Source organism: Leptosomus discolor, chromosome 2 (genome assembly GCF_034619465.1).
Source record: "Leptosomus discolor isolate bLepDis1 chromosome 2, bLepDis1.hap2, whole genome shotgun sequence".
Taxonomy (NCBI): domain Eukaryota; kingdom Metazoa; phylum Chordata; class Aves; order Leptosomiformes; family Leptosomidae; genus Leptosomus; species Leptosomus discolor.
This window is the reverse complement of record NC_141392.1, coordinates 77681359-77709028: the sequence shown is the minus strand read 5'-3', so window position 1 is coordinate 77709028 and position 27670 is coordinate 77681359. Positions and strand designations below refer to the sequence as shown.

Genomic DNA, 27670 nt, shown 5'->3' with positions numbered 1-27670 from the left:
GCTCTGGGCAGGTTTGAGCAGGTTTCTTGTGACACCTGGAGCTTCACGCCCCTCCATCCCTCCCTTGGGCAGGAAAACCACCGGCCTCCGCCCTGGCGCCGTCCCCGCCGGTGCCCAATCAATACCGACTTATTTCCTGTCCATTTGCTGAGGTCACGGAAACGGGACTCATTAATTATTTCTACCGGAGCAGCCTCAAGTGCGCTTCTGGCACGACAAGTGAAAGCTGGCTGTGACCTTTTTTTCTTCCCCCTCCCGAATTTTGTTGGTGGTGGCGGTGGCGGCGGCCGGCGCGTGTTCCTCCGTCGGGACGATGAGGTGACCAGCGGTGCAGGGCGTCGTGTCGGCGTCCCCACTGGGTCGCTCCGGCCCGCAGAGGGAGAGCGGCTCCTCCCGGGGCGGAGGGTCAGGGAAACCTGGTCACAGCGTAGACAATGTTGGCCAAGGCGGCTCTGGCCTCGGAGGGAGGGAAGCGCTCCAGGGCTGCTAGTGCTCTGTTTCCGTGGCAGCGGCAGAGGTCGATGGCAGAAGTCACACCTTTGCCGCCCTTGATCGCTTCCTGCAGCTGTCGGGAAAACACAGGCACAACGGGGTGGGTTTCGGCAGTGCTGGCGCGCACAATTACCTCTGAGAGCACAGGGCTTCCACCGCCCCTTCCCGAGGCAAAGGCAAGAACCGAAGCCGTCAGACAAAGCTCTTAACTACTCTCAGCTGCTCTGTTTTGGCTCCCCACTGCAGCAAAATTGTGGGTAATTTAAACTACAGCATCCATTACTTCAACACCTGAAAGCTGCGGGTTCTCCAGAGGGCACACTTAATTAAAAAAAAAAAAATAAAATTTATATATCTGGGCATTTCATACCTAAGCCACTGAGCTTTTGTGCAGAACTGGCAGACCAGCCGCTCGCTCACACCCTCATTTTCTGCAGTCAAAAACTGGATTTTATGAACACCCATTCTATCCCATTTTTGGAAACAGGCACAGGATGACACATGTTGAACTCCTGTCTTTTGTAATACAGGTTTCTATTTATACACCCCATGATTACACTTGTTACAGTGGACAAAAGCAAATTTTGTCAGTAAAAGGGGATGTGTTAACCTTCATCGTACTGAGCTATATCCATGCAAACTCAGTCTTTTCAGTAAGGCTAGGGAATTTGACAACGGTTTGGTGATACACCATATGAGAAAATATTTTCCTGGAATAACGGACATTCCATGGCAAGCTGCTGGGAAGGTTTGACACCTAAAAAACTTGGGTAAATGACAGGTTAAATTTCCTATGAAATAACACAAACAAAAATGACAAACAAAACGTTGTTTTTTTCCAGTTCCTCAGCTTAGCTGAAGCTTTAAATAGTCATCACACTTAAGGGCCTTTTTATTTTTAATTATTATTTTTTCCTGAACAGTATCACGACAATGTCATGAAACACTGTTACATTTTCCACCGTGCAATACAGGTGTCCCCAGACCAACTCCAGCCTGATGCCTCATGCCAGAGCCTGGGAACCAAGGCCAGATGGATCTTTGGGGTTTGATTATCCCAAAAGCATGACAGCATTTCATGACCTTTAATGTGCCCCACCTGGCTTTCATAGCTGGCTTACATCACTGTATTGGCTTTTCAAAAAAGGACTTTTCTTGAACACAGGTATCTACGGTAACTAATTATACAGGGGTTTATAAATTATGTTTTCCTCCAATACACAGCCTAATGACCCAATTAATTTACAAATACATCAGTATAACCTTATCTATCTAGTTTAAATCACGTAAAAATGAAGCTATGACCAAATTGTAAAAGTCGCCCATTTTATATAGATACTTGCATTCATACAGAATGAATGACATTTCTTATCTGAATACAAACTGAAGCAGATTCATTATCTGCATTTAAAGATGATATTAGCTGAAACCATATTACAGCATTTGAGTGTTCAAGTCCCAGTTCATATAAATTTTATTCTCCACTTCAGTTAGAATCTTCCAGCACTGTGCACTGGAAAGGAACTTGCCCTGAGGCACAAATGCATTGCACAGCTAAATCAACATGTCTTCTAACGAATGGGAATCGGCCATATAACAACAGCTCTACAGCAAAGGTGGGGGCAGGTGAGATGAGGTACCCTAGCGGCGTGAAAAGGTGTTTCTTCCCCCTTCCTTCCTTGAGGCACAACTTTGTGGAGATAGTAGGAGAACCCACACATCTTGAAGCAAACTCTGCTGATTTGCTAAAGCTCATTAAAAAAGGTTTAGCATACTCATGTAAGTATACACTGAGATGTAAACAGGACAGAAAATAGCTCCTAAAATGTCTTCAGACTGGTCAAAGAGCAGATGAGTTTAGCTTAAGCATATATGATTGCATACATGTACAATGACTTACTCATAACACCAAAATCTAGAAAGGGAGAGAATTCTAATGCAAGGACACAATCCATTTACACGCTTGTCTTGTGTAAGCCCTTAGACACATATAGTCCCTTGAAGACAAAACAATTGCAAAGCTGGTGTCAAACTATACGCAGAGGAATTACAATACAAAAATCAGACTAATCTGCTATTGAACGTTTCCAAACAAAGTTCAAGGAACCTCAAAATAAAAAATACCTCCTTACATGGCAGGCTCCTTCCTCAGCTTTTCAGTTAGAGAACATCCTATATAATGAACAATTTATAGTTCTTAAACACTTACCTGTTTTATGTTCCATTTGCAGAATCAGCTGATCAACTCAAATAAGCATACACTGAGGCAAACCAGTCTGGATTAACCTGACTGTATGCTACCTCTACCTCAGCTGGGGTTGTAAAAGGAGAAAAAAAACAATAAAGAGTAAAAATTTGGCTTCCTGTAGTGGGATAGCTATTAAAGAAATACAGGATATAACTCCACGGGGAACCAGGCTTCAGTAGCCCTGCTATACGCTGAAAACCCCAATTTAAGACTTTAGCTGTACTGTTAGTTGTATTAGTTACACTTTCACACTTTCTCAATTTTTGAGCTTCAATGATTTTATGTAATGAACTTCACAAACTAAGTACATAGAAAAAAAAAATCAATGTATCCAGTTTAGATGTATTATTTTTAAATTTCATTTGGATGGGAGCAGCTAATTTTGCAGGCAAGTAAACAGAAAAGCAAAATGAACTGCTTTTATTTGTTACTTATAAACTTTAATTAAGCTCCTTCATTAATTTCTTCTAAATAAAGGAATCTGCTCTTTTAGTCTCTACTTATACGGCATCATTTTGTGCATCAAACGTATTTCCACTTCTAGGAACAATTTCATCCATCTTTAAAACACAACCTTCTCCACAGTGGCATTCAATAATTAAAACTGAATATAAGTCAAAACACAGATTGATTCAACACACTTTTCTCCAGTTGAACTGCTAGATACGCTGGAATATTGCATTTTAACTTTTAAGCTTTTGTTCAGACCATTGGCACTAGAGCCCTACTTCATTCTAAAGAATCTGAAAAAATCACCGACTGGGTTTTGGTTATTTAAATTCAGCTTAAAGAATAGTCTTGCAATAGCACAGCCAAGTTGAGACTAAGATGAGAAGTGATGCCCTCCCTCAACATACCAGCACTGTTTTCCTTCAGCACCTTCTGTCTTCCTCAATATATTCAGATATTGACCAAGCTTGACAGTTTTGCCTGGTACACATGAAGCTCAGACCCCCAAATTTTATGGCTGAAGGTTGTTCTATGAATCTAAGGAAAAGCAACAGCAACATCATTGTCTTCACAGTCTGGGAAAGCGATGCCTGGCTGAGCACTGAGAACAGAGCACCTCAAGATTCCTGCTCCCATTCAGCCTGCTCTATCGGCACTAAGCCCAGACTCATCCATTTGACCCGCCATGAATTTATTTTCATTTCTTTTAATTCCCTAGTATTTGTCTAGAAGGAGGGAATGCTCTGAATACACACAGACAGTCAAACTGCTGAGTGAGAGACTGGGCTCTATTTCTCCAGCTTCCTCCTTCCCTTCTCGTCATTTCCTTCTCTTCAGTCATCTTATATCAGCAAACCAAGAGGAGGAGAAAGGGGCGCTTTCTGAGCCCTCCCAACTTCAAGGTTGCTTTCCACTATCTCCCTATGCTCTAGGCATGTCCTGCAAATAAGTGGTAAAAGACATTGATTGTTCCTTGCAGATTGCCCCTTGAAAAAGAGATTGCCCACTGAAAGGAGAGTTTTATACCAGCACCTTGTTTCAAGCTTCTATTTCCTACTCTTCAGGAGACAACCACAAGCACCAAATAGTTGGAGTTGGGGCATTTTCCACTCAACCCTCTGAGGTTTGCTGGGCCAAGAACAGAACAAAAACCCAGAACAGCAGCCGCTTTCTATGAAAAGGGGGATCTGGTTTCATGACCTTGGGCTCAGGACTGCTTCCATCTCTCACGTTAAAAGCTACTGGACAAAATAGAGGTAGGTTTGGAGCAATGGCCATGTAACCATATATAGTTCATTCATGGTTCCGGCCCTACATGTGGGAACAGGAGGATGCTTACAGATGATAACTAAGAAATTATTTCCTGCAGAAAAGCATAAGTGAAAAATAAAAAGAAAACCTGTGTTGTTTAGGTCATAGCATATATAAAATTGTAGTGAATTCATATTCCTGCTCCTACTTTGTAGCATTAATGTTTGGTGCTTTTTATTAAGTATTTAGGCACATTCATAAGGGATATTCTGAATTTGGATTAACAACCTCGATAGGGTCTACACAGCTTTTCGATTCTACTGATTTGTTACAAATACACGAAGAGTAATGAAATGGTGACGGTGGTGAATCTCAAAACCAACTGCTAGTTTCATGTATGGTACTAAACGGCCATCCAACAGAAGTTGCCTCTAACCAGATTTGACAACATTCAACTAGATTCAAATCAATGACCAACTGGCCTAGAGGTCCACATCCTGTTTTTCAACTATACCCTTTTTCAACTATACTCTGTAGCCTTTCAGTGCTTAAAGGGGGCCTATAAGAAAGACAGGGACAATCTTTTTAGCAGGGCTTGTTATGACAGGACAAGGAGTAATGGTTTTAAACTAAAGGAGGGCAGATTTAGACTAGATAGAAGGAAGAAAATTTTTACAATGAGGGTGGTGAAACACTGGAACGGGTTGCCCAGAGAGGTGGTAGAAGCCCCATCGCTGCAAATGTTCAAGATCAGGTTGGACGGGGCTCTGAGCAACCTGATCCAGCTAAAGGTGTCCCTGCTCACTGCAGGGGGGTTGGACTAGGTGACCTTTAAAGGTCCCTTCCAACCCACACTGTTCTATGAGTCTACGATTTTTCCTTCATAGTTAGTTATCTACACACCTATTTTTTCTTGAAGCAGTGTATCCATGCAGCAAAGATCACCAACCACTTCTTGGGCTGTGTTAACAAGCGTATTCAGCAAGCAATTACTGCTCCCTGTCTGGGGCTTGTGGGACTGTGTCTGGAGTGCTGTGCCCAGTTTTGGGCTTCTCACTAAGTGAAAGACATTGCCATACCGCAGCAAGTGCAGTGGGAGGCTGCTGACTTGACACGGGGCTGGAGCAACACACGGTCTACAAGGAAATGCTGGGAATTGCTTACTTCGGCCTTAAGAACAGAAGGCTGTTATTGCTGTCCCAACCACCTCAGGGGCAAGGAGTCAGAACTGGACTCTTCTCAGAGGTGTACGCAGAAGGGATGAGAGGCAATGGGCACGGGTTGCAGCATGGGAAATGCTGATTAGACCCAAGGAAATTCTTTTCCACTGGGAGGGAAGTCAAGCACTGGAATAGGTTGCTCGGGTTGGCTATGAAATCTCTGTCCTTGCAGATACTTAAAACTCAGCTGAGCAAACCTATACTGGCTCTGCTTTGAGTGAGAGGTTGGAGCAGACATCCCCCAGAGGTCCCTTCCGACTTAAATTGTTGTATGATTCTGTGAATAAAGTAGAGTTCAAAGTACTACGTTTCCCAGTCTCTTTGCTTTAAAAAGGCAAAGAGAAAATTTCTCACCCATACCATGGAAGTTAAGTATTTGCCTTTCAGACCAACTGTTCCGGATTGCTGTTGGACCGAACGGCTTGTCTGAGGGCAACGAGAGGTCAAAGAGGCAAGCCAGGGACTGCTGGATTTTGGAGACTGAAGAATTAAAGGAGATAAAAAGTAATCAGGTGTTCAAGTACAAAGACAACTAACTTCAAATCTTCTCTGCTGAGATATTTCTGCTTAATTTCCTAGCCAAACGAAAGAATACTCTTTTCAGACAGCTCTACCTGCAGGGAACAACAAATTCAGTGGGGGAAGACTCCCTGAATACGTGGTGAACATTTGCTGTCCTAGACTATGTGCAAAGGGAGAACGAGAACACTGAAAGTCTTTTTTTTTTTTTTTTTTTTGCAATGGTCAAACTTAGGATTAATTATTTCAGTGACAAGATATCAATGAGTAACTTCAGATTCTGTTGTTGTTGTTTTAGAAGAATGATCCTGAACAGCTAAATTTGTTATGTACTGAAATCTTCAAACATCACGCATTCTCTCTGATCTTGAAGTGAGCTAAAATATTCGACATTTCTGAAGTGCACAGTACTCACCGAAACAAAAAGAAAGCCCAAAACACAAAATTCAAATTGATTCGTAGCCGAGTGACTGACTAATGCTCTAAGTGTTTGGCACTGGCTTTTCTAAATTTGTTTTCCCTTTTGTGAGAACACCATGCTCAGTAAGCACTGACGTTTTAGACTGCTGAAATGTTACCTTGAAAGGGTACCAATGTGTTTCACAGCTCGTAGATCAATTTTTTCCTTTGTATTTTTAAGTACCTCGGAATGTCTCAGCATCCACCCTTACAGTTTTTGTGGCTGGATACAGGGTTATGCTCTTCCTTCTCAAAATGGGATGGACAATCATTTAATTGCATCACTTCATAATGTCACAAGGTAATTTTTTTAAATTTTAAAATCTTTGTGGCTACATGCAGCATTGAAACTGGGGCAGTATCTATCCAATATTTTCTCAGAAACTTTTTCTATACAAAAGGTAGAGAAATGCATCTTTAAAGGGCATAAACACCCCACAGAAACTTCCATTAGTAGAGTATGAGTTACTTTCCTTACTCATCTGACAAACAGAAGAAGTCTCTTTTTGCTTCAAACCCCAAACCGTTGTATCCAGGAAGAGGCCAAGCCTGAAGAGAGTCACCCCCAATAGCAGAGGAAAGATGGCTGGCTTACAGGGAACACTGCTACTCCAGCAGTTACCCAGTTCTTGTAGTACACTTTGCCAAAAAAACAGAAGTCATCCCAAGACACTGATTGATTGTACAAACCCTCTAATATTTTAGAAGAGACATCAACTCCTCCTCCTTAGGCCTTTCCATGTCTTTCACAATGAACTTAACAAGGCCCACTAGCTTTTAAATCTAAACAATGGTAACTAAGTCATGACTTTTTACCGAAAAGCATGACTTTCTTAAACCATATTAATGCAAACAGTGATTGTTAATTGTCATGTTAGCATACACGAGAAATTAACTTTATATTTGTGTTAAAAGATGTGATAGTTGTTTGCTTTAATGAAACAAAAGTTGTGCTGGATTCTCACCCCAAAGAAGCCATGGCAAGTACCCATTGATTAAAAACAAAGATTCAACTGAGTTTTGGTACTGGATGTACACCTTGATAATTCCAATATGGTTAATTCCAACAAAAGAAAAAATTGCTTCTTTTGAATGGTTTTGGCTGCTTTTGTAATATTATTAACACATCTAACACCCCACCCCCCATATTAATTAAGCCACTGACTGTTGTTATGTATATTAAAAAAAAAAAAAAACAAACAGAAAAGGAACTAATGGCAGTGGCTGCTCCAGAACAAACAAGACAAATTTTCATTGAAAATTGCCCCAGATCATAAGCACCTACAAACAACAATCTCTGGTTTTAACTCCCTGTTGCATTTCTGGAGCAAGAGAGTGAATAATCTATGGCCTATAGTCCCATGACACATCTCATGATGATCCTCTGGCATTTAAACAAACAGAACTGTGGCACTACTGTCACCGACACCATGGGACTGTAAACTTGCTCTGAGACAGCGCTGCAGCAGGATGAATGCACTAACCACGGTTGTCAATGGTGAGCTGGGGAAGGGGAGCCATGCGACCATGCGACTCTTGCTAATGCAACTGGATGGCACTGTGGTGGTGGTATTTACTAGTTGCATGACAGCAGGCTAGCACTGAGAAACCTCCTTGTTTCCGAATGTGACCTTTCCCATTTCTCTTCTCTCTTTGCCACCACATGGGAAGTCAAGACATTTGTGCCATGCAGTGTATGAATGGCTGGATCTACCACTTCTCAACTTGCGTTACTTCCAGCACTGTCCAAAATCTGCTCCCTGTGTTAACGTCACGCACAGTGTTTCATATGCAAGCCAACAAAGTATGTCACAGCATACTATGCTGTGTTTCCCAAGTATTTCCCATGCCAGTTTGGATAAAAGGTCTCTGTAACAGACTGCAGAGCAAATGGACAGGACTACAGCAAAAAAACCCCCACCTTTTGCTACGTCCTCTTTCACTTGACTTAGTTTATCTTTTCTGAATATTGGATTTAGAAAAACAAGAAATCCTTGTAGTAGCATATTCTTTGCAAAATACAGGATTTGTTTCTTTATTTAGCCTTACCTTATAATTTTTCTGGCCAGAAAACAGGAATTATTCCTAGCTTAGCCATTTCTGCTACTAGTTGTGCCTTTGTTACGTTCATGTAACAAGTCTGTATAATGCCAAGCACCATTAAGGTGTTGACTTCAGTAGAGAGATTTTAATCAATATTGTAAAAGAGTAACAATTAAATTGAGAATCTCAATTTGTTGTTTTAGAATTACACAGCTTATCTTGCATGCAAAGTAGATGTAAAATGGATAAAAGCTTTTTGATTTTAAAAAGTCTGAAATTTTTGCCAAAATCCCACATACAAATGAGGGTGACAGGAAAGTTGCTGTCTCTTTCAATGGCATGCATAAATTTTGTCCCTGCCATATATTGGCACTTTCTCTTTTGTTATCTGAGAAACACCACTAAAACAGAGCTAAACCTACTTTTTCCTCTCTGGGAGAGACTTTCAAACATGACAATGATGGATCAATAATTTGTCTGGATGCGATGGAGGGTGGGGGAGAGTGAAACATTCAGATGCTAATGTGAGAAATTATATTCAGAAACACAGATCTTAAAATAAGCCTTCTGTGCTATCAAAGTCCTTCTGATACAAAGATCGAGAAAAACTGTGAGAAAGAAAATACTAAAAAGTTTTGCACAACATAATGACTTTATTGACATGACAGTCTCAGACCTAATTCACAAAATCATAGAATCATTCAGGTTAGAAAAGACCTTTGAGATCATCAAGTCAAACCATCAACCCCACTCTACCAAGTACACCCCTAAACAATATCGCCAAGCACCACATCTAAATGACCTTATACACATTAAGGGATGGTGACTCAACCACCTCCCTGGGCAGCCTATTCCAACATCTGACAACCTCTTCAGTGAAAAAATTTTTCCTAATGTCAAACCTCCCCTGGTGCAGCTTGAGTCCGTTCCCTCTTGTTCTGTCATTAATTACCTGTGAAAAAGAGAACAGCATCCACCTCTCTACAATGTCCTCTCAGGCAGTTGTAGAAAGCAATAAGGTCTCCCCTCAGCCTCCTTTTCTTAAGATTAAATAGCCCCAGTTCTCTCAGCCACCCTTCATCAGACTTATTCTCTAGGCTTTTCACCAGCTTTGTTGCCCTTCTCTGCACTCTCTCCAGCACCTCAATGTCTTTCTTGTATTGAGGTGCCCAAAACTGAACACAGTATTCGAGGTGAGTACAAGGGGACGATCACCTCCCTATTCCTGCTGGCCACACTATTCCTAATACAAGTCAGGATGCCATTGGCTTTTTTGGCCACCTGGGCACACTGCTGACTCATGTTCAGCCACTTGTCAATCCGCACCCCCAGGTCCTTTTCTGCCGGGCAGCTTTCCAGCTGCTCTTCCCCAAGCCTGTAGCTCTGCGTGGGGTTGTTGTGATCCAAGTGCCAGACCCGGCACTTGGCCCTGTTGAAGCTCATACGATTGACCTCAGCCCATTGATCCAGCCTGTCCAAGTCCCTCTGTAGACCCTCCCTACCCTGAAGTAGATCAACACTCCCACCCAACCTGGTGTCGTTTGCAAACTTACTGAGGGTGCATTCTATCCCTTCATTGAGATCATTGATAAACATGTTCAACAGAAGTGGCCCTAGTGCTGACCCCTGTGGAACACCACTTGTGACTGGCCGCCAGCTGGATTTAACTCCATTGATCACCAGTCTCCGGCCGTCTAGACAGTGCTTTACCCAGCAGAGTATATGCTCATCCAAGCCATGAGCAGCCAGTTGCTTCACTGGAATTCAGTGGGAAACAGCGCCAAAGGCTTTACGGAGGTCAAGGTAAACAATATCCACAGCCTTTCCCTCATCTATCACGTGGGTCATCTTGTCATAGAAGGAGATCGGGTTAGTCAAGCAGGACCTGCCTTTCATAAACCTATGCTGACTGGGCCTGATCACCTGGTTGTTCTGTCAATGTCTCATGATGGCACTCAAGATTATCTGCTCCATGACCTTGCCTGGCACCGAGGTCAGACTGACAGGTCTGTAGTTTCCCGGATTCTCCTTTCAGCCTTTCTTGTAGACCAGTTTCACATTTGCTATTCTCCAGTCCACTCGAGAATAGCAAATAATTAATTAATAGAAAGTATTTCAGTTCTATATTTATGTCAAAGCTCGTGCTAAATTTACTAGTACCATCTAGATATTTTTTTTGTCAGTGAAAAAAAAATCAGAGATACCATTTTAATATAACATGCATCAAAAGAACAGTTCAAAATCCTCGAGTAGTCTCCAAACTGAAATAAAGTAAGACCTTCACCTTTTAAGGAGGCTTATTAAATGGGTGGATCTCAATTTCTCAAATTTACCTTAATTCATTATTTTAATAGAAAGCCACAGTGAGTAAGGTAAAATATTCTTAAGCAGGCTAAACAGCTAACAAATTTTTTACACATATTTATGTATTCAACTAAAGGAACAACATTTTTTTCTCAACTAAGTGGCCCCCTGAAGTTCATATTAAAAATTAAGAGAACAAAAATAATACAAATTTCCAGAAGTTCTACAGCTAGTTTTAGTGACCTTCACTTCTACAAAATTAAAGAGGAGATATTCTGGAGACTCAATGAGAAACAAGCCCCCACATTTAATTAGGAATGTTAAAGTAATTCTAGCAACTGAATAGAAAGATGAGACAGGACCTTGATGCTGCAAAGAAAAGCCTGAGTGATGTGCAAAACACTGACTCTAGCAATGTAGAAATAAAGACGACATGGCAAAGGGCAAAAAAGAAATACTAATTTATACTGCACAACATGCCTTCTAATTGGCTGTGTGCATGTACTGGCCAGGCCACTATGCTGGGGTGAGCTACAGGTTACCGGGTTCATTTAGCATGGATGTAATTAATGACCACTTTTATTTTAAACAAAGAAACATAGAAGAGAGGGACTTGACAGTTTTGAAACTGACTTCTACAAAACTAAAGTTGATTATTTTTTGAGCTCACAAAAACCATGAAGAAAGTTTTTCACTGTCATTACAAACTCATAATAGAGGTGGTTACCCACAGGTAGTAAATCACATGCTTTCTGGCTCAAAATACAAAACTTGAAGGGCTTTTTCCCCTTCCTCTCCTTTTATTCAAGTGTCCAAGTTGCCTAATCACAAGTTTTTAAATTTCACGGGAAGGATCCAAAATACGAAATAATTTCAGTCAAAATATCAAAATACAGAATACACTGACAAATATTTAATTCAGTAAAGCAATTTTAGATGCTTTTCTCCCCCCTTCTCCCCTTTTCTTTTTTTAAACTATGGAAGTGACATTGGGTGGATCACAATTGTAACAATTACAAGGAGAAAACCCATTCTGGACTTACGAGAGCAAGTAGCCTAGTTTAAACATTCACAGAAGTGTCTCACATACTCAGACATATTTGAAGAAAGAATTTAGTGCTCTCGGTGGTGATTTAGAAAGTCACAGTTGGATCAATTGTTTCCTACTGTAGAAAAAAACCTTGAAAGCATGACGATTTTAAATAGCAAGCTGAGGTCGAGATCCTTTTTATGTTCTAAGAGGAAGAAAGGACAGAGAGCTTTTTTTTATAATCCAAATTGCAAATTTTCTTAATACAGAATAATTATAATAAAAATCTGACCTGTACCTAAAAATCTGGCCTGTATCTGTGTGTTGGCCTTCCATACTAGCTGCTATCAGTCATAGTGGTAACACTTTTCAGGCCCCAGCTCAAGAAGCAATTCTCAATCATGCGTGTGGCTTGATAATTTATATATTATTTCCCAATGACGCTGGAGATAACTAACTGGACCCTCATGATCTACTTAAGACTCAGAACAAGTCAGGCTCATGCTCACTGAGTGAGTTGGGGACACAACGCCATCTCTGTCACCAGCACAAGCACAGTGTGCTCCAGTATTTAACCAGGGGAACCTTCTCGGCCATCTCCTGCAGCTCTCCAAGAGCTTTATGGCGTCCCAGCTACTTTCAGCAGATTAGCTAGATAGTTCAGGTCTCCCTTTTACTATAGAGCAGCCCCAGTAGCAAATAAAGTGGTGACTTAGCCAAAAGTTGTAATGGGGACTGGAAGAAACATAAATTACTATAAAACACGTGTATGCATGGTTTTTAATAGATGGAACGGTATTAAGGTGAGATTAAGAAAAAAAAAGTAACAGCATATTCTATCAATACATAGAGACCACTGATAGGAGCTAACCTATCAATGACTGCAGAAAAAGAAGAAAGCAAAAGCCATCAGAAGCCTGGTTTCAAAATCAAGTTTGGGGAAGTAAATGGGATAAATAATTGCAAAAGTGATATTAAATAGCTACATTTGACACTTAAGAGTACAGCTGACTATTACCGGCTTTTTAAAATCAAGAAATTGCACAAACCATTCTCTCTCCCTCCACATACACACACACAAATTATAACCTGACTTTAATAAGGAAGTTTCTCAACTGTCGAGAATATCCTTGAAAGTGTTGCAAAAAACATTAAAAATAAGGAGATTTAAATGTAATTTACCAACCTTCTTATAGTCCATTATATTTCCTTTTCCTTGTGCCTTAAAGAGAAAGAGAGATTTTATGTAAGACATTACATACCACAAACTAGAGTTACAAGAATAAAGAACACAATTAAAAGAGCTACTACTTTAAACATAACTGACTTACTTTAGGAATCTGATAAGGAAAAACCTAAAATACAACCAAATGTGTTACCAGCTTATACAACATGGTTCTGTTTCAGATGAGAGCTGCAGATACTCAATGTAATTTTTAGGTTTTTTGTTATGACTTGTAGTTAAACATTTGTTGAATCCAAAATGTTTTGGTCTTTCGAAATCTTGCTGTTTGCATTAATTAATCTCTCCCATGAGATTCTGAAATAAACTATACTTCATAACAGCAGTAACAGGATTTATTTTCTTAAAAGAGAACTCTCAGTGTATCTATAGTGATTTGCACACAGGTAATAGTCTAAAGCTCTCAAAAGGGGATGTGAGGACCACATCAGTGCTATTAGACCTAGGCTGGAGGTGCTTTTGGTTTAGAATTGTAGCAGCATCACCCTTTACCTAAGCAGCAGATACTTACAACCTATAACTCCTAACACATTCAGAAAGAAGTATGAATAAATTCTAAAGTTCTTCTTTCCCAGATGCAGAGAAGTACATAGTCCAAATTCCTCAGTTTTGTCACAGGACTATGTAGAAGAGAAGATGCCTATGTCTCTCCCACCCAGTGGCAGTGCTCTGCCAGACCCAGAGCATCCTTGCTTAAGCCAGAGCATTCCTGCTTAACCAACCTGAAGCCCTTCCCCTAGGTCAGATCCAATAGCATCATTATCACCTCATCCAGCTCTAGCTCTTCTCTTTTCAGGCACACTGAGAAAAACCCCCACGTTTCTTTCCCTCTGGCCTCCACAAGGGAAGACCACAAACCTCATTTCTTCTAGAATGTGTCTCCCGAAAAGATGTAGATTAGGAGCGCTACCTCTTTGTGTCCTCTGCGGGGACTTCAGAAAGCAGCCAAGAGGAACATGCCAACTGGCACAAGCAGAAGAGCTGAGGCCTGCACTGAAGAGGAACACTATGTGGCAAGCATGGCCTTGAAGACATGCTGCCGAGATGGCACAGATTTAGAAAAGAAATTAATTTTCGTAAGGGAGGAAAAATAAAATAGAGAAAAGTATCATCAAGAGACTAAGCAAGCAGAACAGGAAGGAAAACAGTAGATAACAAAACTGATTTCTCTGAAGGAGAAAGGGGATTGATCCACAAAACCCCTTTACTACTCTCTTTAAGCTTCTTAAGAGTCAGTTTTTCTGCAATGCATATTAAGAAACAGCCTGATAGCATTTGGAAGTAGCAAAACTACTGCCAATAACTACTTCCTTATTTGTGTATTCCCACCTCTTTGATTTGCCAACTTTTATTTGTACCGGTTGGATCTTACAGCTTCTTCAAAATATATCTAGTACTTATATTATATATCAGAACACACCAGAAATATGTTCTTTAACAAGTGATTGCCTATATGTAGATTCACACTGCAGCAGAGAATTTGCCAACATGTTTGAGGAAGATGGTTTTTTGTCTTAGCAAGACCAGAAGAGGTGTGCTCAGCCTCCTGCTGCATGACAAACAGGAAGAATATTTTCTAATGCTCTGCTCCTCTCAAGCACTCAAGTCAATGGCAGTTGGGCTTCTCCAAGCAGTAACCTTATCTAATCTGTTTCCTACGTTTTCTTTACAACTGAACCTTTGCTTTTTGTCTTTCTTTTTATCCTCATAGTAGTTTGGCTCTTTGACTTTTACTAAGTCCCATCTCAGACACACAGATCTTTTTTTTCCTTTTACATCAGACTTCTACATCTGGTTTAGCTTCCTCAAAGGTATTAAGCCTGATTTGCAAAAGGTATGTACTCTTGTCAAACACAGATAACTTTCTAGGTCTCACTGCTCGACTGGGGAGCTCAGCTTCTGAATGTCGGGGCCCTGGGCCCCCAAAGAAAAGCATCTGCTTACCAGCATATTAGAGACATGAATAGCTAACTCAGCTTCGCCTTCCTCCTGAACACCAAAGATCACCATGTGCCAGTAGTGAGGGACAGTAATACCATGACATTCCTCATGAATAAATGAGGTGGTGTGAAATCAGCTCACCTTGCCAGGAAGAAGGATCCCTGACCCCCCCCATGAAATTACTCAAAATACATCAGATAAGTAGACCACAAGTGGATGGTTTAAGAAGATGCTTCTGGAGAGGGTTTTCAGGATCCTTTCCAGGACTGACTTTTCTTTTTCATATGAGATGGTCCCTTTTACATGTCCTAAACATTTCTCATACATGAGAAATGCTTGATAAAGTACTTGATAAATGCTTTTCTTCCAGCCCTGCTTCTTCTGAGAAGGCTCAGAAATATACAGTGAAAGGCACACGGATTACCTTGGCCTAGATGAGATGGTTCTACTTTCTGACTTACTCCCTTCTTTAAATTACAAATGCTAAGAGCTAAGATGGATTCTAGACCTGTTCTTGAGGGATTCCACTTAGTTTCTTCACTCAAACTTCGATCTTTCATACCTCACTGCTTAGATGTTGGATACCTGTTGAAGACAGAGAATTAGCTTGGTCTCCTTGATATCTCCTTAATGGCTCTTAAATGTCTATCTGTTAAGTATAGCTTTGAGGGCGCTCCTGCTGTTTCTGGGTTCCTGTAGTTTCAGTACATTCCTCTCATCAGCAAACAGGCTATGCAGAGTTTCAGGACCCAAAGTTTCACATAGTTTCACAACCCGTAATTCAAATGTCAGCAAAATCAAAATTCGTACAAAAGTAGAAAACTTCACTTCATCAGTGGATGTGAGAGAAACAGCCCTGTGGGCACCCAGGTCAGTGAGGAAGGAGAGGGGGAGGTGTGCCGGAGCAGAGGTTCCTCTGTGGCCCATGGTGGGATGGTGGTCTGACCCCCTGCAGCCCACGGCGATCAGCAGTGGCCCACAGGTTGGCCTGCAGGCTGTGGAGGACTGCAGGCTAGAGCAGGGGACAGACCGAAAGAAGGCCGTGGCTCTAAGGCAGCCCGCATCCGAGCAGCCTGTCGGTGGGAGGGCGGCAGCCCATGGGAGGGACCCGCACTGGGGTGATTCATACGGAGCTGCAGCCCTGTGGGAGAGGACTCACATTGGAGAAGTTCTTGGAGGACTGTCTGCCGTGAGAGGGACCCCGTGCTGGAGCAGGGGAGGGCTGCGAGGACCCCTCTCCCTGAGGATGAAGGAGCAGCAGAAACAACTTGTGACAGACGGACTGTAACCCCCATTCCCTGCCCCCCTGCGGGGGAGGAGGTAGCAGAGCTGAGTCCAAAAAGAAGGGAGGGGTGGGGGAAGGTGTTTTTAAGACCTGGTTGCATTTCTCATTATCCAGTGGTGGTGGTGGTGGTTGTTTAAATTAAATTGATGCTGTTATCCCCAAGTTGAGTCTGTCTTTTGCCCATAACCATGATTGGTGAGTGAGCCCTCCCTGTCCTTTGTCTCAACCCTCGAGCCTTTTGGTTTTGGTTTTCTCCTCCCCATCCCTCAGAGAAGTGGGTAGGGGTGAGCAAGTGTTGGGCGGTGCTTTGCTGCCGGCTGGGTGGCCTTAAACCACGATACTAATCTTCTCAAAACACGTATATTTAGCTTTGATGTAACCTTCTGCGCCTGGATATCTGATGAGTTTTCCTCTTTCCAAATGAGGAGGAAATGGGGCTTTTAAGAGGTCAGCAGCAGAAACATGCATATGGCTGTCTCCACTTAAAGGCTACCTTGGGAACAGCAACTGTATCCGGACCTCTGACAAGAGAACTGTGGCGAGACAATCACACAAGTTCTGGGCACTCCACAGCAGTTCAGCCATCCTTCATGATCTCTCTTGAACGACCGTTTTCATCTAAGACATGCATGACAGGCACCGAGTCCCAGCCACACGTTTTCTGAGCTGTATACCACTGTGGAGGCTACTAGACGCAATGGGGCTCTCTGCCTCTGCTTTCTTGAACTCCAAGACCTTCCTGCAGAAGGAGGAAGCTGCCAAGGGGAGGTGCTGCCGTTAATCCATGGTATGAATGCTTATGTGGTCAAACAATCAAAGGAGAAAGCCAGACTATTTGGCTGTAATTAAAGGTCCATAATGCAATTTCCATATGTCTAGTCATAAACTCAGCTACTAAGAAAAATTCTACCTGACAGCAACTGAGTGCACTGGTCGTGCTTTCCATATTTAAACCACACCAATGACATTGCACAAGAGGGTGGTGGCTTATAAGCATACTTTTACAACATGAGAGTCTCTGGTTTGAGTGCTTGGCCTACACTGAATGTCACATTGCGAATGTGACTATGGATGATATCTCAAAGAGCTTGTAGTTAATGAAAGGTAATTGTCCTTTCTAAATCAACACCAAGCCAAGAAAGGCTCCTGAATGAGGTGTCCCACTTTGTATTGAGCTAAAGTAGTAGTTGGTAGATACTTTTGCATAGTGCATGTCACTTTTCCCCCCCCTCCCTTCAGAGAGAACCGCTTCATTGTTTCTATAATGCCCATTTTTGGTATAAGAATTAGTAAGCAGACAGACGGCACTCCTGGAGTCCTGCAACCTCCTCTAGATTCTGCAGATGGGAAACAGTTTCAAAGCTTTTATACACTGTGCTGTGGTAATACCATTATTCTCCAACTGCAATAATCCCAATCCATTTACATTCAATTCGCACATGAGCCTTGTGTTGAGATTGTACAATTCCAAAATTCCCCATCACACATTATAAACTACCAGCCCCTAATTTCAAAATGACAAAAAGTTTGCTTCACTTTAAGATCTCCCAACTCCACACCACTGTAAGGTTGTAGATTCTGCATACGTTTCCCCAAATTTCACTGCTGAAGAGACTATGCCTCTTGCTTGCAGTATGTGCCGCAACCTGGCCATGATGAACACAGAACTAGGCACACCCTCTAGTCTAGAGTCCTGCTTTCAAACTAGCAAGGAAAGAAGCCATTGGCAGGTATACCTTGAATGATTATGCTTGCACAGAGCTAGCTTCTTATTGAAGGCAGCAGCCTTTCTACTGAAAAATCTCTGTAACGACTGCAGGAATTTCCAAACGGTAGGCCTCACTGCTGTTTAGACAGACAAAACATGTCCAACTGATGCAGGAACTCAACAGAACGCTTAATTTTGGCCTTTTTGGTGTTTTCTCCCCTTTCCCTCCATGCTGTCTTCCAGTTATCTCTTTATGTTTCAGCAACATCCAGGAAGCTATTAATGGACTCAAATCCTGCTGCGCTACATGGTATGTAAAAAAAAGTCTACACCACACAGCTATCTTATTCTTATCACCTTCCTCATCTTAAGGTTTATAGGAAAAGAATAGCCGAATTAAGAGAACGAAGAATAAGGACATCAGCCAGCTCGATCTCACAAATATCTTGTAGTGGTCAGGAAGCCAAGTCCCCCTGATCTTCTCCCCGCCTCCAAATTACTGCTCCCAGACCAAGTTGGCAGAAGTAAACGTGTGCCTACCTTTCAACCACTATAACGCAAGGTTCTCTGCTTTAAGATGCCAGTGAAAGTAGCTTTAAGTTAAGATGTGGGACTGCACAAGTAGTGCAGACGAACAGACATATGCTCCACGCAAATGAATCTGCTTGTTACACTGACACACAGAAGTCTGACAGAGCTCGACTGTCAGGTCCCTAGATTTCCCTCTCTTGAAAGTCTGGAAGAGAGAGGTGTTAAGAATTGGAAAGCAGAGGTAACCTCTATGTTGTCTTGTTCATTGTTAGTTTCTAAGTTTCTTTGCAGATTGAAAGTATAGATAGGAAGAGAGATACAAATGGCAAAACTTGGAAATTCTAAACAATGTTTTAATTTACCTCTCTGATCTGTTTAATCCATGCCTCCCTTCCAAGGAATTCCTGATGGAGGACTGCCGGAGCAGAATTCAAACTGAAGGCCATGGTGTCACTAGAACTTTCTTTAACAAATGGCTGAAGGTCTGAATGTAGCTGAAAGAGAAAAACATCTATCTTCAGTTCCCAGGAACAGTCTATACATATCCACCCACTCACCAAATCAAGGTCCATATCCTGATTCTGTACCTACTCACCACTTTCTGCTTTGACACTTGTACTTTGGTTGCACTTTTCAAGTTTGGGGGAGGGATAGGAAGATGTTGAAAGCATTGCAGTGGCGGAAAGTTGTGGTAAAGAGAAGCATGTAGAGAATCTGCAAAGAAACGGGTAAAGGACAGCTTGCAGAGCTGGAGAAGGGATGGGACACAGCCAGGCAGGTGACTATTGAGTGGCAGGAAGCAGAAAAAAATATAACGGAAAGAATGATCCAGTCTGTGGTGGGAAGAATATCAGTTTTTAATCAATGAAGGGTAATACATTCTACTTTTCAGTACCCAAAGAAGCTGATGCAATATGACCCTCCTTCTGACAAAGGAAACACTACATGGTTAGGAGCTTTCTATGAAAATTATGCAATCCTTTACACACAACTATATGTCAACGTAGTGAATGTATTAATATCAAAGCATACACAAAATATTAAGGCCATAGTCTGCACTAGAAGCAATTTACTGGTAGAGTTGTACCTAGTAATAGTGTATAGTGGCATTCCCACGTCAGTAAAGCTTTATAAAACCACTTCCTTCTCCTGGAGGAACTGGAAGCTGTCTAAACCAACTCAGCTGAAGTGGGCGAGAGGTCTGTCTGCCTGTCTCAAGCTACACCTATACTTGCAAGTAGTGCAAGAGCAGATCTTTAGGGCAAAACGAGTGCCAAGGATCAGCGTTCCACACTATGTGTGTTTTCCTTTGGACCAACCCTAGACTTCTAATGGAGGTCAGAGGACTTCTCTGGGAAATCTTGCTGCTGCAGAGGTATAGGTTGCTCCTGTCCATATCTGGTGACCTCCCTCCTTACCCTCCAGCTACCCGCTCTGGAAGTTACCCCCACAGCAGATTATTCAGAAGGGAACATATGCAGGTCCTTCAGCTACTGCAGGTCATGCCTGAGCTTGTGTGCTGCTGCAGGCAGTTGAGCCTCTCGGTACAAATCTCTACTTGGTGGCAGCTGAGACCCAACACATGCTTCCTCCTGCAACTCCTGCTACTGGGACAGGGGCTTTAGGAAGAATGTAGGAGTAGAGAAGGTAAAGTTTTAAGCTGCTAAAGAAGAAAGATGCGCTAGAGGGACATTAACAGGACGTTGGATGAAATAAGCTATGATGCCAGGAGTGTGATTTTGCCAGTTGATAAGCACTGTTCATACCAGCAGTTTCCGCAAACATCTTCACACCAGGCAGCAGTCAAATCTCTCAACATCACTGACCTGCTGGCAAAAGTCTACAGCGTAGTGGCAGTACATAACAGAGCTCAAGAGCAACACATCTTACAAGACACTCTGTATTTAAGATCCCAGAACGAAAGGAAAAGGCGTACCTTATGACTCATAGACATGTGCTTTCCATACTGAAATGCCATGTCCTGAATCTCAGCGCTGTGCTTTGCTAGCTCCATTGCAGCCTGGCAGCTTTTTGCCAGCAAGGCACTATGTGACAGGAAAACCTGTTCCTTCCACGTAGATATGCTGATATCATCTGTAAGACAGTTCTCCTGAAAGTGAAACAAAGGCTAACATGAAAACACCAAAACTGCAGCTGTGTTAGCTCACAGAAGTTAATGGTGTGGCACAGGATGACGTGAAACATGGTGAGTATCACAACTCTGGGTGCCACAGTGCCAAATAAAGAGGGACATTCTTTTGGGTAGGAGTAGAGAAAAATACCAGAATAAATATACCGGCAGCTTCAACAAACAACATTTTTATTTGCCGCTCAAAAAGAACAATGCAAAATATGTGGAGCTGTCAACAGATTCAACACAGATCCTTTTCTTAATGACTGTATCAGTACACCAAACATTAGCAGCTGACTATATTCCTCATGGGGTATTGGGGGGGGGGGGGGCGGGGGGGGAAGATTAAAAGACAAAAAAACCCAAAACACCCAGGGTACATCTGCATTTCAGCCCCTTGTCAGTTACCAAGAACCAACAATCCCAAACAAGCTTGAGAAGTCCCTATAATTTCTCCTTTGTAGTCAAGAAAAAAATAATTACAAAAAGTATAAAAAAATCCTTATAGAACTGCATTGGAAAAATGAAAGGCTGTGACAGAGGGCTTGTACCTCTTTCTACTTCCATATTAAGGATGAGGAATGACTGAAAGAGTTCAAAGGGAAAAAAAAAGCTGTGATTTAGAGAAGTCAGGTATTAATTTTCCCAGGGGACTGATAGAGAGCTCAGTGATGCCTCTAGTGAACTTTATGACCTTGACTGTAAGGTCAGAGATGCTCAATGCTTCTCAAAATCCTTTGTATCCAAAATATTAATTTGGATCACTTTCCACAGTGTTTTAATTAACATAAATCCAATCCTTTCCCCGCAAACCCAAATTCAACTGCAGCTCCTTTGGCTCATAAGGTGTTAATATGCCACTATTTTACTAATGAGTCTTCAAAGCTAGACTTATAATCTCTCTCACATACACATGTTACTGTCACACCTTTAGGTACTCTTTAAAGAGGGAAAAAAAAAACAAAACCAGAAAAGATCAGTTGTTTTGCTTAGAAAAAACTAAAATCAGTAATGAGAAGCTACAGAAAAAATGTCAGGCATATAAATGTTAAAAAGTTCGTAATTTCTCAGTTCAGCCAAATCTGTAGCACGCACTAAGCCAAAAGGTATTCTTTAAAAGAGTAATATAAAAAAACCTTCTTATATAACAAGCCTTTTCCCTCAAAGTGACGTCAATTAAATTACTTAGAAATGAACAAGAAGTAATTCTGTGTGACCCTACCGTTTTCTAGCAAGGTATTATCTGTCATGAAATCGGTAACAAATGAAATAGAATCTATCCGTTCAGCTCTAATTTTCCTCCCTTATGGATATCAACCAGAAGTGCTGCGTTACAAGGGAGAGGATAATTTGAGACTAATGGAAAAACTAGGAGAATTCTGCAATGCCAAGTAACACAGAGCTGTATCAAAATGCCTCTGCTTTCAGACATACTATTAACTTATACAAGGAAAGTGAAGAACAGAGAAACCACATGTTTGCTATTATGCATATGATAACTTACAAAGTCAAGCCTAAACTTTCCTCATGTTTCATTTTACTGTAGTAGTTTTCTTTTAATGTCTTAACTCAGCCCAGAGCATGTGCAAACTCCCATGACTGGCAAAATGTCAAAATGAGCATTTAATTCAAGTAGTTTCCTATATATCAAGTCTTTTTTTTTTTTTTTTATCACTCAGATATAGATCAATATATTTTAAATTTAAAATTAGGAGCTCTTGGAAGACGCAACATAATCTTTTCCTTAACAACCAATCTGCTCAGTGAAAAAACAGTATTTACAAAAATTTGCTGGATGATACTGAAAATTGGCAGTGATTTTTATAATTATTTGTTTTAAATCCAACCAAGACAAAAATATTCTAGAAAGGTATCCTGAAACAATTTATGAAGTTAAAACCTCTTTCAGAAGACCCATAAGTTGAAAACATTTGCTTGCTGGAACCTTTGAGCAGTAACAGAAAGATGGACATTACCAAATATCAGCTGCAATATCGAACTGAAGAAGCTTAAACAGTCATTGTAACTTGGCATATACAAGGAAATTAATTCTATGATTTGTTACAAAAATATATTATTCTCTAAACAAGTCTGAATTTCATCACATGATTGAAAGTGATGGCACAACGAGTTATTGTCCACTACAGAATATCACGTAGGACCTTCAAGCACCTAAAATGTACATCTAACTTCAAGAAAAAAAAAAAAAGACAGAAAATTGAGTCATATTTGAAGACACAGCATTGAAAGCTTAAAAACATGGGTATTATGAATCTCTGCATTACAGAAAGAAGTCATTTGTAAAAATGCATTACGCCCATATGGATGTGCTTGCTTTATTACAGAAATAAAAGCATACGAGCTTGCAAGCCAAAATATAGCTGATTTTAATCACAGAATGTCTCATGACCATATACACCTAAAGCTTCCGCTGCTTCAGAAGGCAGAAGCAAACACAACCTTTCTTCAGCAAAGTTTCCCAACAATCCAAATGCCATTTTTTCCCAGGCTTAACTCTCATGTTACGTGTAAACTGTCCACCAACCACACTGCATTCTTACAACAAGGGTATGTATGACAAGATCTAAACACTATTTTAAAACATCAAGGAAAAAATGAAACTAGTTTTAGATTGCAAAGTCTGTGAAACCTGACATCATGGCAGCAATCACTATTTTAAGAGACATTTTCAGGTTTTTTGTAAGCTTTGTTTCATTTTGTCAGCAGTGGATATTTCAAAGGATAAATATAAAAGTGGACATTAGCTGGCCCAGAAGACTCCTAGCAGCCTTTCATAAAGAAGCCTTTTCAAACTCAAATTAATTCTAGCTGTAGTTGACAGTGCTCAGACATTTGATTAACTAATGCCTATGGAGTGACCTCATTCACAAGTTCTGTCACCAAGAAATGAGTCCAGATCACAACCAACCCTGATGCTGTCTGGGTAGCAGAAACTGGATGAGGACAGCTGAACCTCTCACCATCCCTGGAAGAAAGCAGCCAACTCCAGATACAGTTTGGATAATGTCGGCATGGGAGTACAGGAAAAATATCCAAATCCAGCTCTGTCGATCATCATTTCCTATGGGAAATTAAGAACAGCTGAGGGTGCTCCCATTTTACTAATGGCAAGGTCGGTTACTGTTTTGCTAGAAAGAAACTGGCTAGTTGAGATTTTTTTGTTAAGCTACTTCCATAATTTAAATGGGGTTTGAAACAATCATCTCAGGCAACAGGAAACAAAAAAACTTTTAGAAAATGAAATTGCCAGACAAAACATGCAATCATAACCATCAGGAAGGGCAGCTCTTAATGATGGTAACAAGGATCCTCAGTACAAAAGTGGCGTTTAGAGTAACTCAGTTTGATTTGTCACACCAAAGATGATGTTTATACGCAGTTCAGCTGAAAACATATTAAGGAAAATATGAACAAAAAACGTGTCTTAAAAGTGCAGTAAACCATTCGCAAAACCAGGAAGGAGTAGAAGTCAGAGGTTCTTCAATGTAAAACTTCAGTTATGGTTTCTAAGGGAGCCTTTATTTTATTTCCATACCATGGCAGCTCTTTCTTAGCCATCTGCTGTTGCACAAAATGATTGAAATGTCTGAACCACTCATATCAAACTTTACTTCAGTTCTCAACGGGCAAATAATCCACAAAAACACACCAAAATATTTTTAAATAACATTTTAAATATTTAAATCAGGTAGTTCAAGAATTCCTATTTTACATAAATAAAATCCAATGCAACTATGAATCTCTCCCAGTAGCAACACCCTGCAAAACATCTTGCACATGGTTCACATAAGCTTTCAACAGATGTATTCCTGCTTGCTGAACATGACAGGGCATGTTTTATTGGGCTATTAATACATGTCTTCACTGTTTTTGAAGGAACAAGGGTGTCTGCAAATGGGTCAATAAAGCATGCCACCGACTACCTAATACTTCTATCGTGACACTAAAAAAAGCAACACACGATTAAAAAAAAGTTTGAAAACCTGTAACAGATTTAAGTATCTCTTCACATCTGTTACTTTTAAATCTCTCTGGAAAAGCTTAGTATTTAAAAGAACAAAAGCAGTAAACAAATAGTATTGGCCTTCTTTCTAGCCATGCTTTTTTTTCCCCCCTGACATATTTATCCATTCTTTTCACAGATGTTCTTTACTCAAATTCCATATTTTATCCTTCCCTTTTGTCTTGCAACAGAAACACTTGTTTAAAAAAAGAAAAAAAAGGCGAAAGCTCTGACTCTGACTGCTGCCTTACTAAAAGATGGTTTACATAACTCAAAATACATTTACTTTATCTCCTATGGTAAAATTTACAAGTAAATCCTTTACTTATAACATAGACTCATAGCAGTCCACAGCCATATCCCAAAACATTACTCCTCAATGCAGGCCTGGTGCCCAAACATCAAAGAACTGGCACAATTCACTGCATGTAGTCTGTGCTTTGCTGGAAAATAAACTTATTTTCATTAAAAAAACCTACACTGGTCTAAACCAAATACTTGTTAATTCACTATTTGGTACAGTGAGTACTTGTGACTGATGTATTTCTTTTTTAAACTTGTTTTACATATTAGTTATGCTCAATTTTCACACAATTGCATTGAAAATTTCAAAAATACCTAACAGCTCCTCTAGCCGTCAGTGAAACATGTTGGAAATGGTCTTGTCTTACATAACAAACCCATTCTGACACTAAAAATGAGTTATGGTAATGCACATTTAGCGTCAGCTAGATATTCTGGAGGTGAGGAAAAAAAAAACCCAACAACAAAGCAGTTTCCCATGAAAGTCCCTAATACTTGCATGCTGCAAGAATGTCCGGCAGGTAAAGCACAAGAACCAACACACTCAGGTCCTGCTCTTGATTCTGTTGTTTGACCTTGAGCTTCCCTGTACCTCTCGTCCCTGTTCAGTGACCTGACAGGGATATTAAAGCATTCTTCTTTAATATTTGTTAAATGATCTGGGATATTAAGACAAAAAGTTTCTAAAAGTGCGACGGTATTCTGTGAATTAACAAACATTTTAGAAGCCTTCGGTCTCCTAAAAGTAGGAAGCAGAGACTGAGTGTAAAGCTTTTTTTCTGTTAAAAATAGATACCACAATCACAACCGAAGGCCAGACTAGACAACTTTCATCTCTGCATTCACGAAGGTACAAGTTTTGACTCCCAAATTAGACCTAGATTTAGGAAAGTCAGATGGGAACAGCGAAGAATGTCCTTCAGTCACAGAATTTTGGGTTGAGAGGGGATTTAGTACACAAAGCTGCAAAGGTTTATCATATCACCCCTTTCTGCTCCAGCTTACAGTCCAAAATATTCGCTTAATATTGCTAATGCAATGTCTAAACCACAGCAGCTATTTGGTACTTTGAACATGAGTAGCAGCCCTAACCTTCAGGCTGTCTTTGCAACCAAAGCCTACCCTTTGTAGTTTGGATTGTCACTTCAAGTAAAGATGAAAAGTTAAGTATTATCTTTATTTTCCCCATTTCACACAGATCTAATGACTCACTATGCAGACAAGATGAAGAAGGACCAAACAGAATGAACTAAAATGGGATGGCTGTAGGATTGCATGTAGTTTTACAAAGGAAAAAAAGTGGTAATGAGAGCTGTCAAATAATTATATCCATTATATGTCTTCAGGAGTAGATAAGGTCAGTCTTGTTAGGTCAAATGATTCTTTCAATTTTCCTACTGGGTCATCCAAATGAAGCAAACTGAAACTTTTTTTTTTTGGTAAACATGAACTTAGGGTCTCAGAGAAGAAAGGCTAATTTTGCAGAGTTATTTTTGTATTTTTGTCTACCATCTCAGTAGACATCTAGCAAAGCTCAAAGCAACTTGCTGCTAAATTAGTCTATTTTATGGTACTGAGAAGCTTCCTAACAGCTGCATTAAAGACATGTAACAGTTTCCCTGCCTCAAAAAGGAAAAAAAAAAAAAAAAAAAAAAAGAAAATATGAGAAAATATCCTTCTGCTTTTCCAAATTTAAGACATTCCCAGCAATGAAAATGCCATTACTAACATCCCTATGCCCTACTGTTAAAAAGAAATAAAGTTTGACATTTGAGGTTTAGTTGCAGAGTAGATTAAAGCATTTGTCTTACCTCTAGAAAATGTATTTCACATTTTTTGTTTCAGTTAAATTGCCATTAGGGATGGAGGGAAGATGCACAAAGGATACAAATAAGGCAGACAATTGACCCAGTCCATCCAGCAATCTTTGCTAAAGAGATGTTCAGGACACAAATGGGACACTGCCTCAGCAGAACAGTGTGAGAAAGCAGCAGGGATATGTCTCATGCACAACATGAAACCAAATTTCTCAGAGGACAAGATAAAAAATAAAATAAAATAAAGCAGATGCCACACTTGTTTGTTCTAGGTCTCATCAGAAGCCATGCACGACCCATTATAACGACTAAACCTCAGATGCTGTCATGTAAATTTCAGTATCTATTATGCCATCATACTAATTGTGTTTTGAGTTACTGGGTTTCCCTCAGGAAGGGTATACTGTACTTTCAACTCTCCTTAAACAGAAAAAGCCACTGAAACAAAGCAAGTCTGCTATTTGTAATTGGGCCAGGGCAGGGTAAACATCATGCAGCTGTGCTTATTTTCTCTCACACTTCCCTTGCAATTCACACATGTGGAGTGCTTCAGTAATGCAACAGAAAATAACCAGAAAAAGAAAGACTAAGAAGAAGATTAAGACCTTCTGCAGTGGCAGGAACCTAAAAGAGTCCACAACACTTCTCATTTATACAGGGGCCATGGTTAA

The 27670-nt window shown here is 40.7% G+C and overlaps 1 protein-coding gene across 3 annotated transcripts in view; it reads right to left on the bottom strand.

The window, feature by feature from the left end:
- Positions 1 to 406: 406 nt before the first annotated feature.
- The window catches only part of PDSS2 (decaprenyl diphosphate synthase subunit 2), a 123924-nt gene continuing 96660 nt past the window's right edge, over positions 407 to 27670 (bottom strand). The window contains exons 5-9 of one of the 3 annotated variants that reach the window (XM_086461321.1): positions 20661 to 20834; positions 19087 to 19218; positions 13199 to 13238; positions 9229 to 9290; positions 407 to 559 (exon numbers count right to left, since the gene is read on the bottom strand). In XM_086461321.1, the coding sequence (XP_086317447.1) occupies positions 407 to 559; positions 9229 to 9290; positions 13199 to 13238; positions 19087 to 19218; positions 20661 to 20834 (561 nt within the window). Of the gene's footprint in view, positions 566 to 9228; positions 9291 to 13198; positions 13239 to 19086; positions 19219 to 20660; positions 20835 to 27670 lie in introns of all 3 variants that reach the window. The other 2 variants (XM_086461322.1, XM_086461323.1) reach the window with 2 other exon arrangements.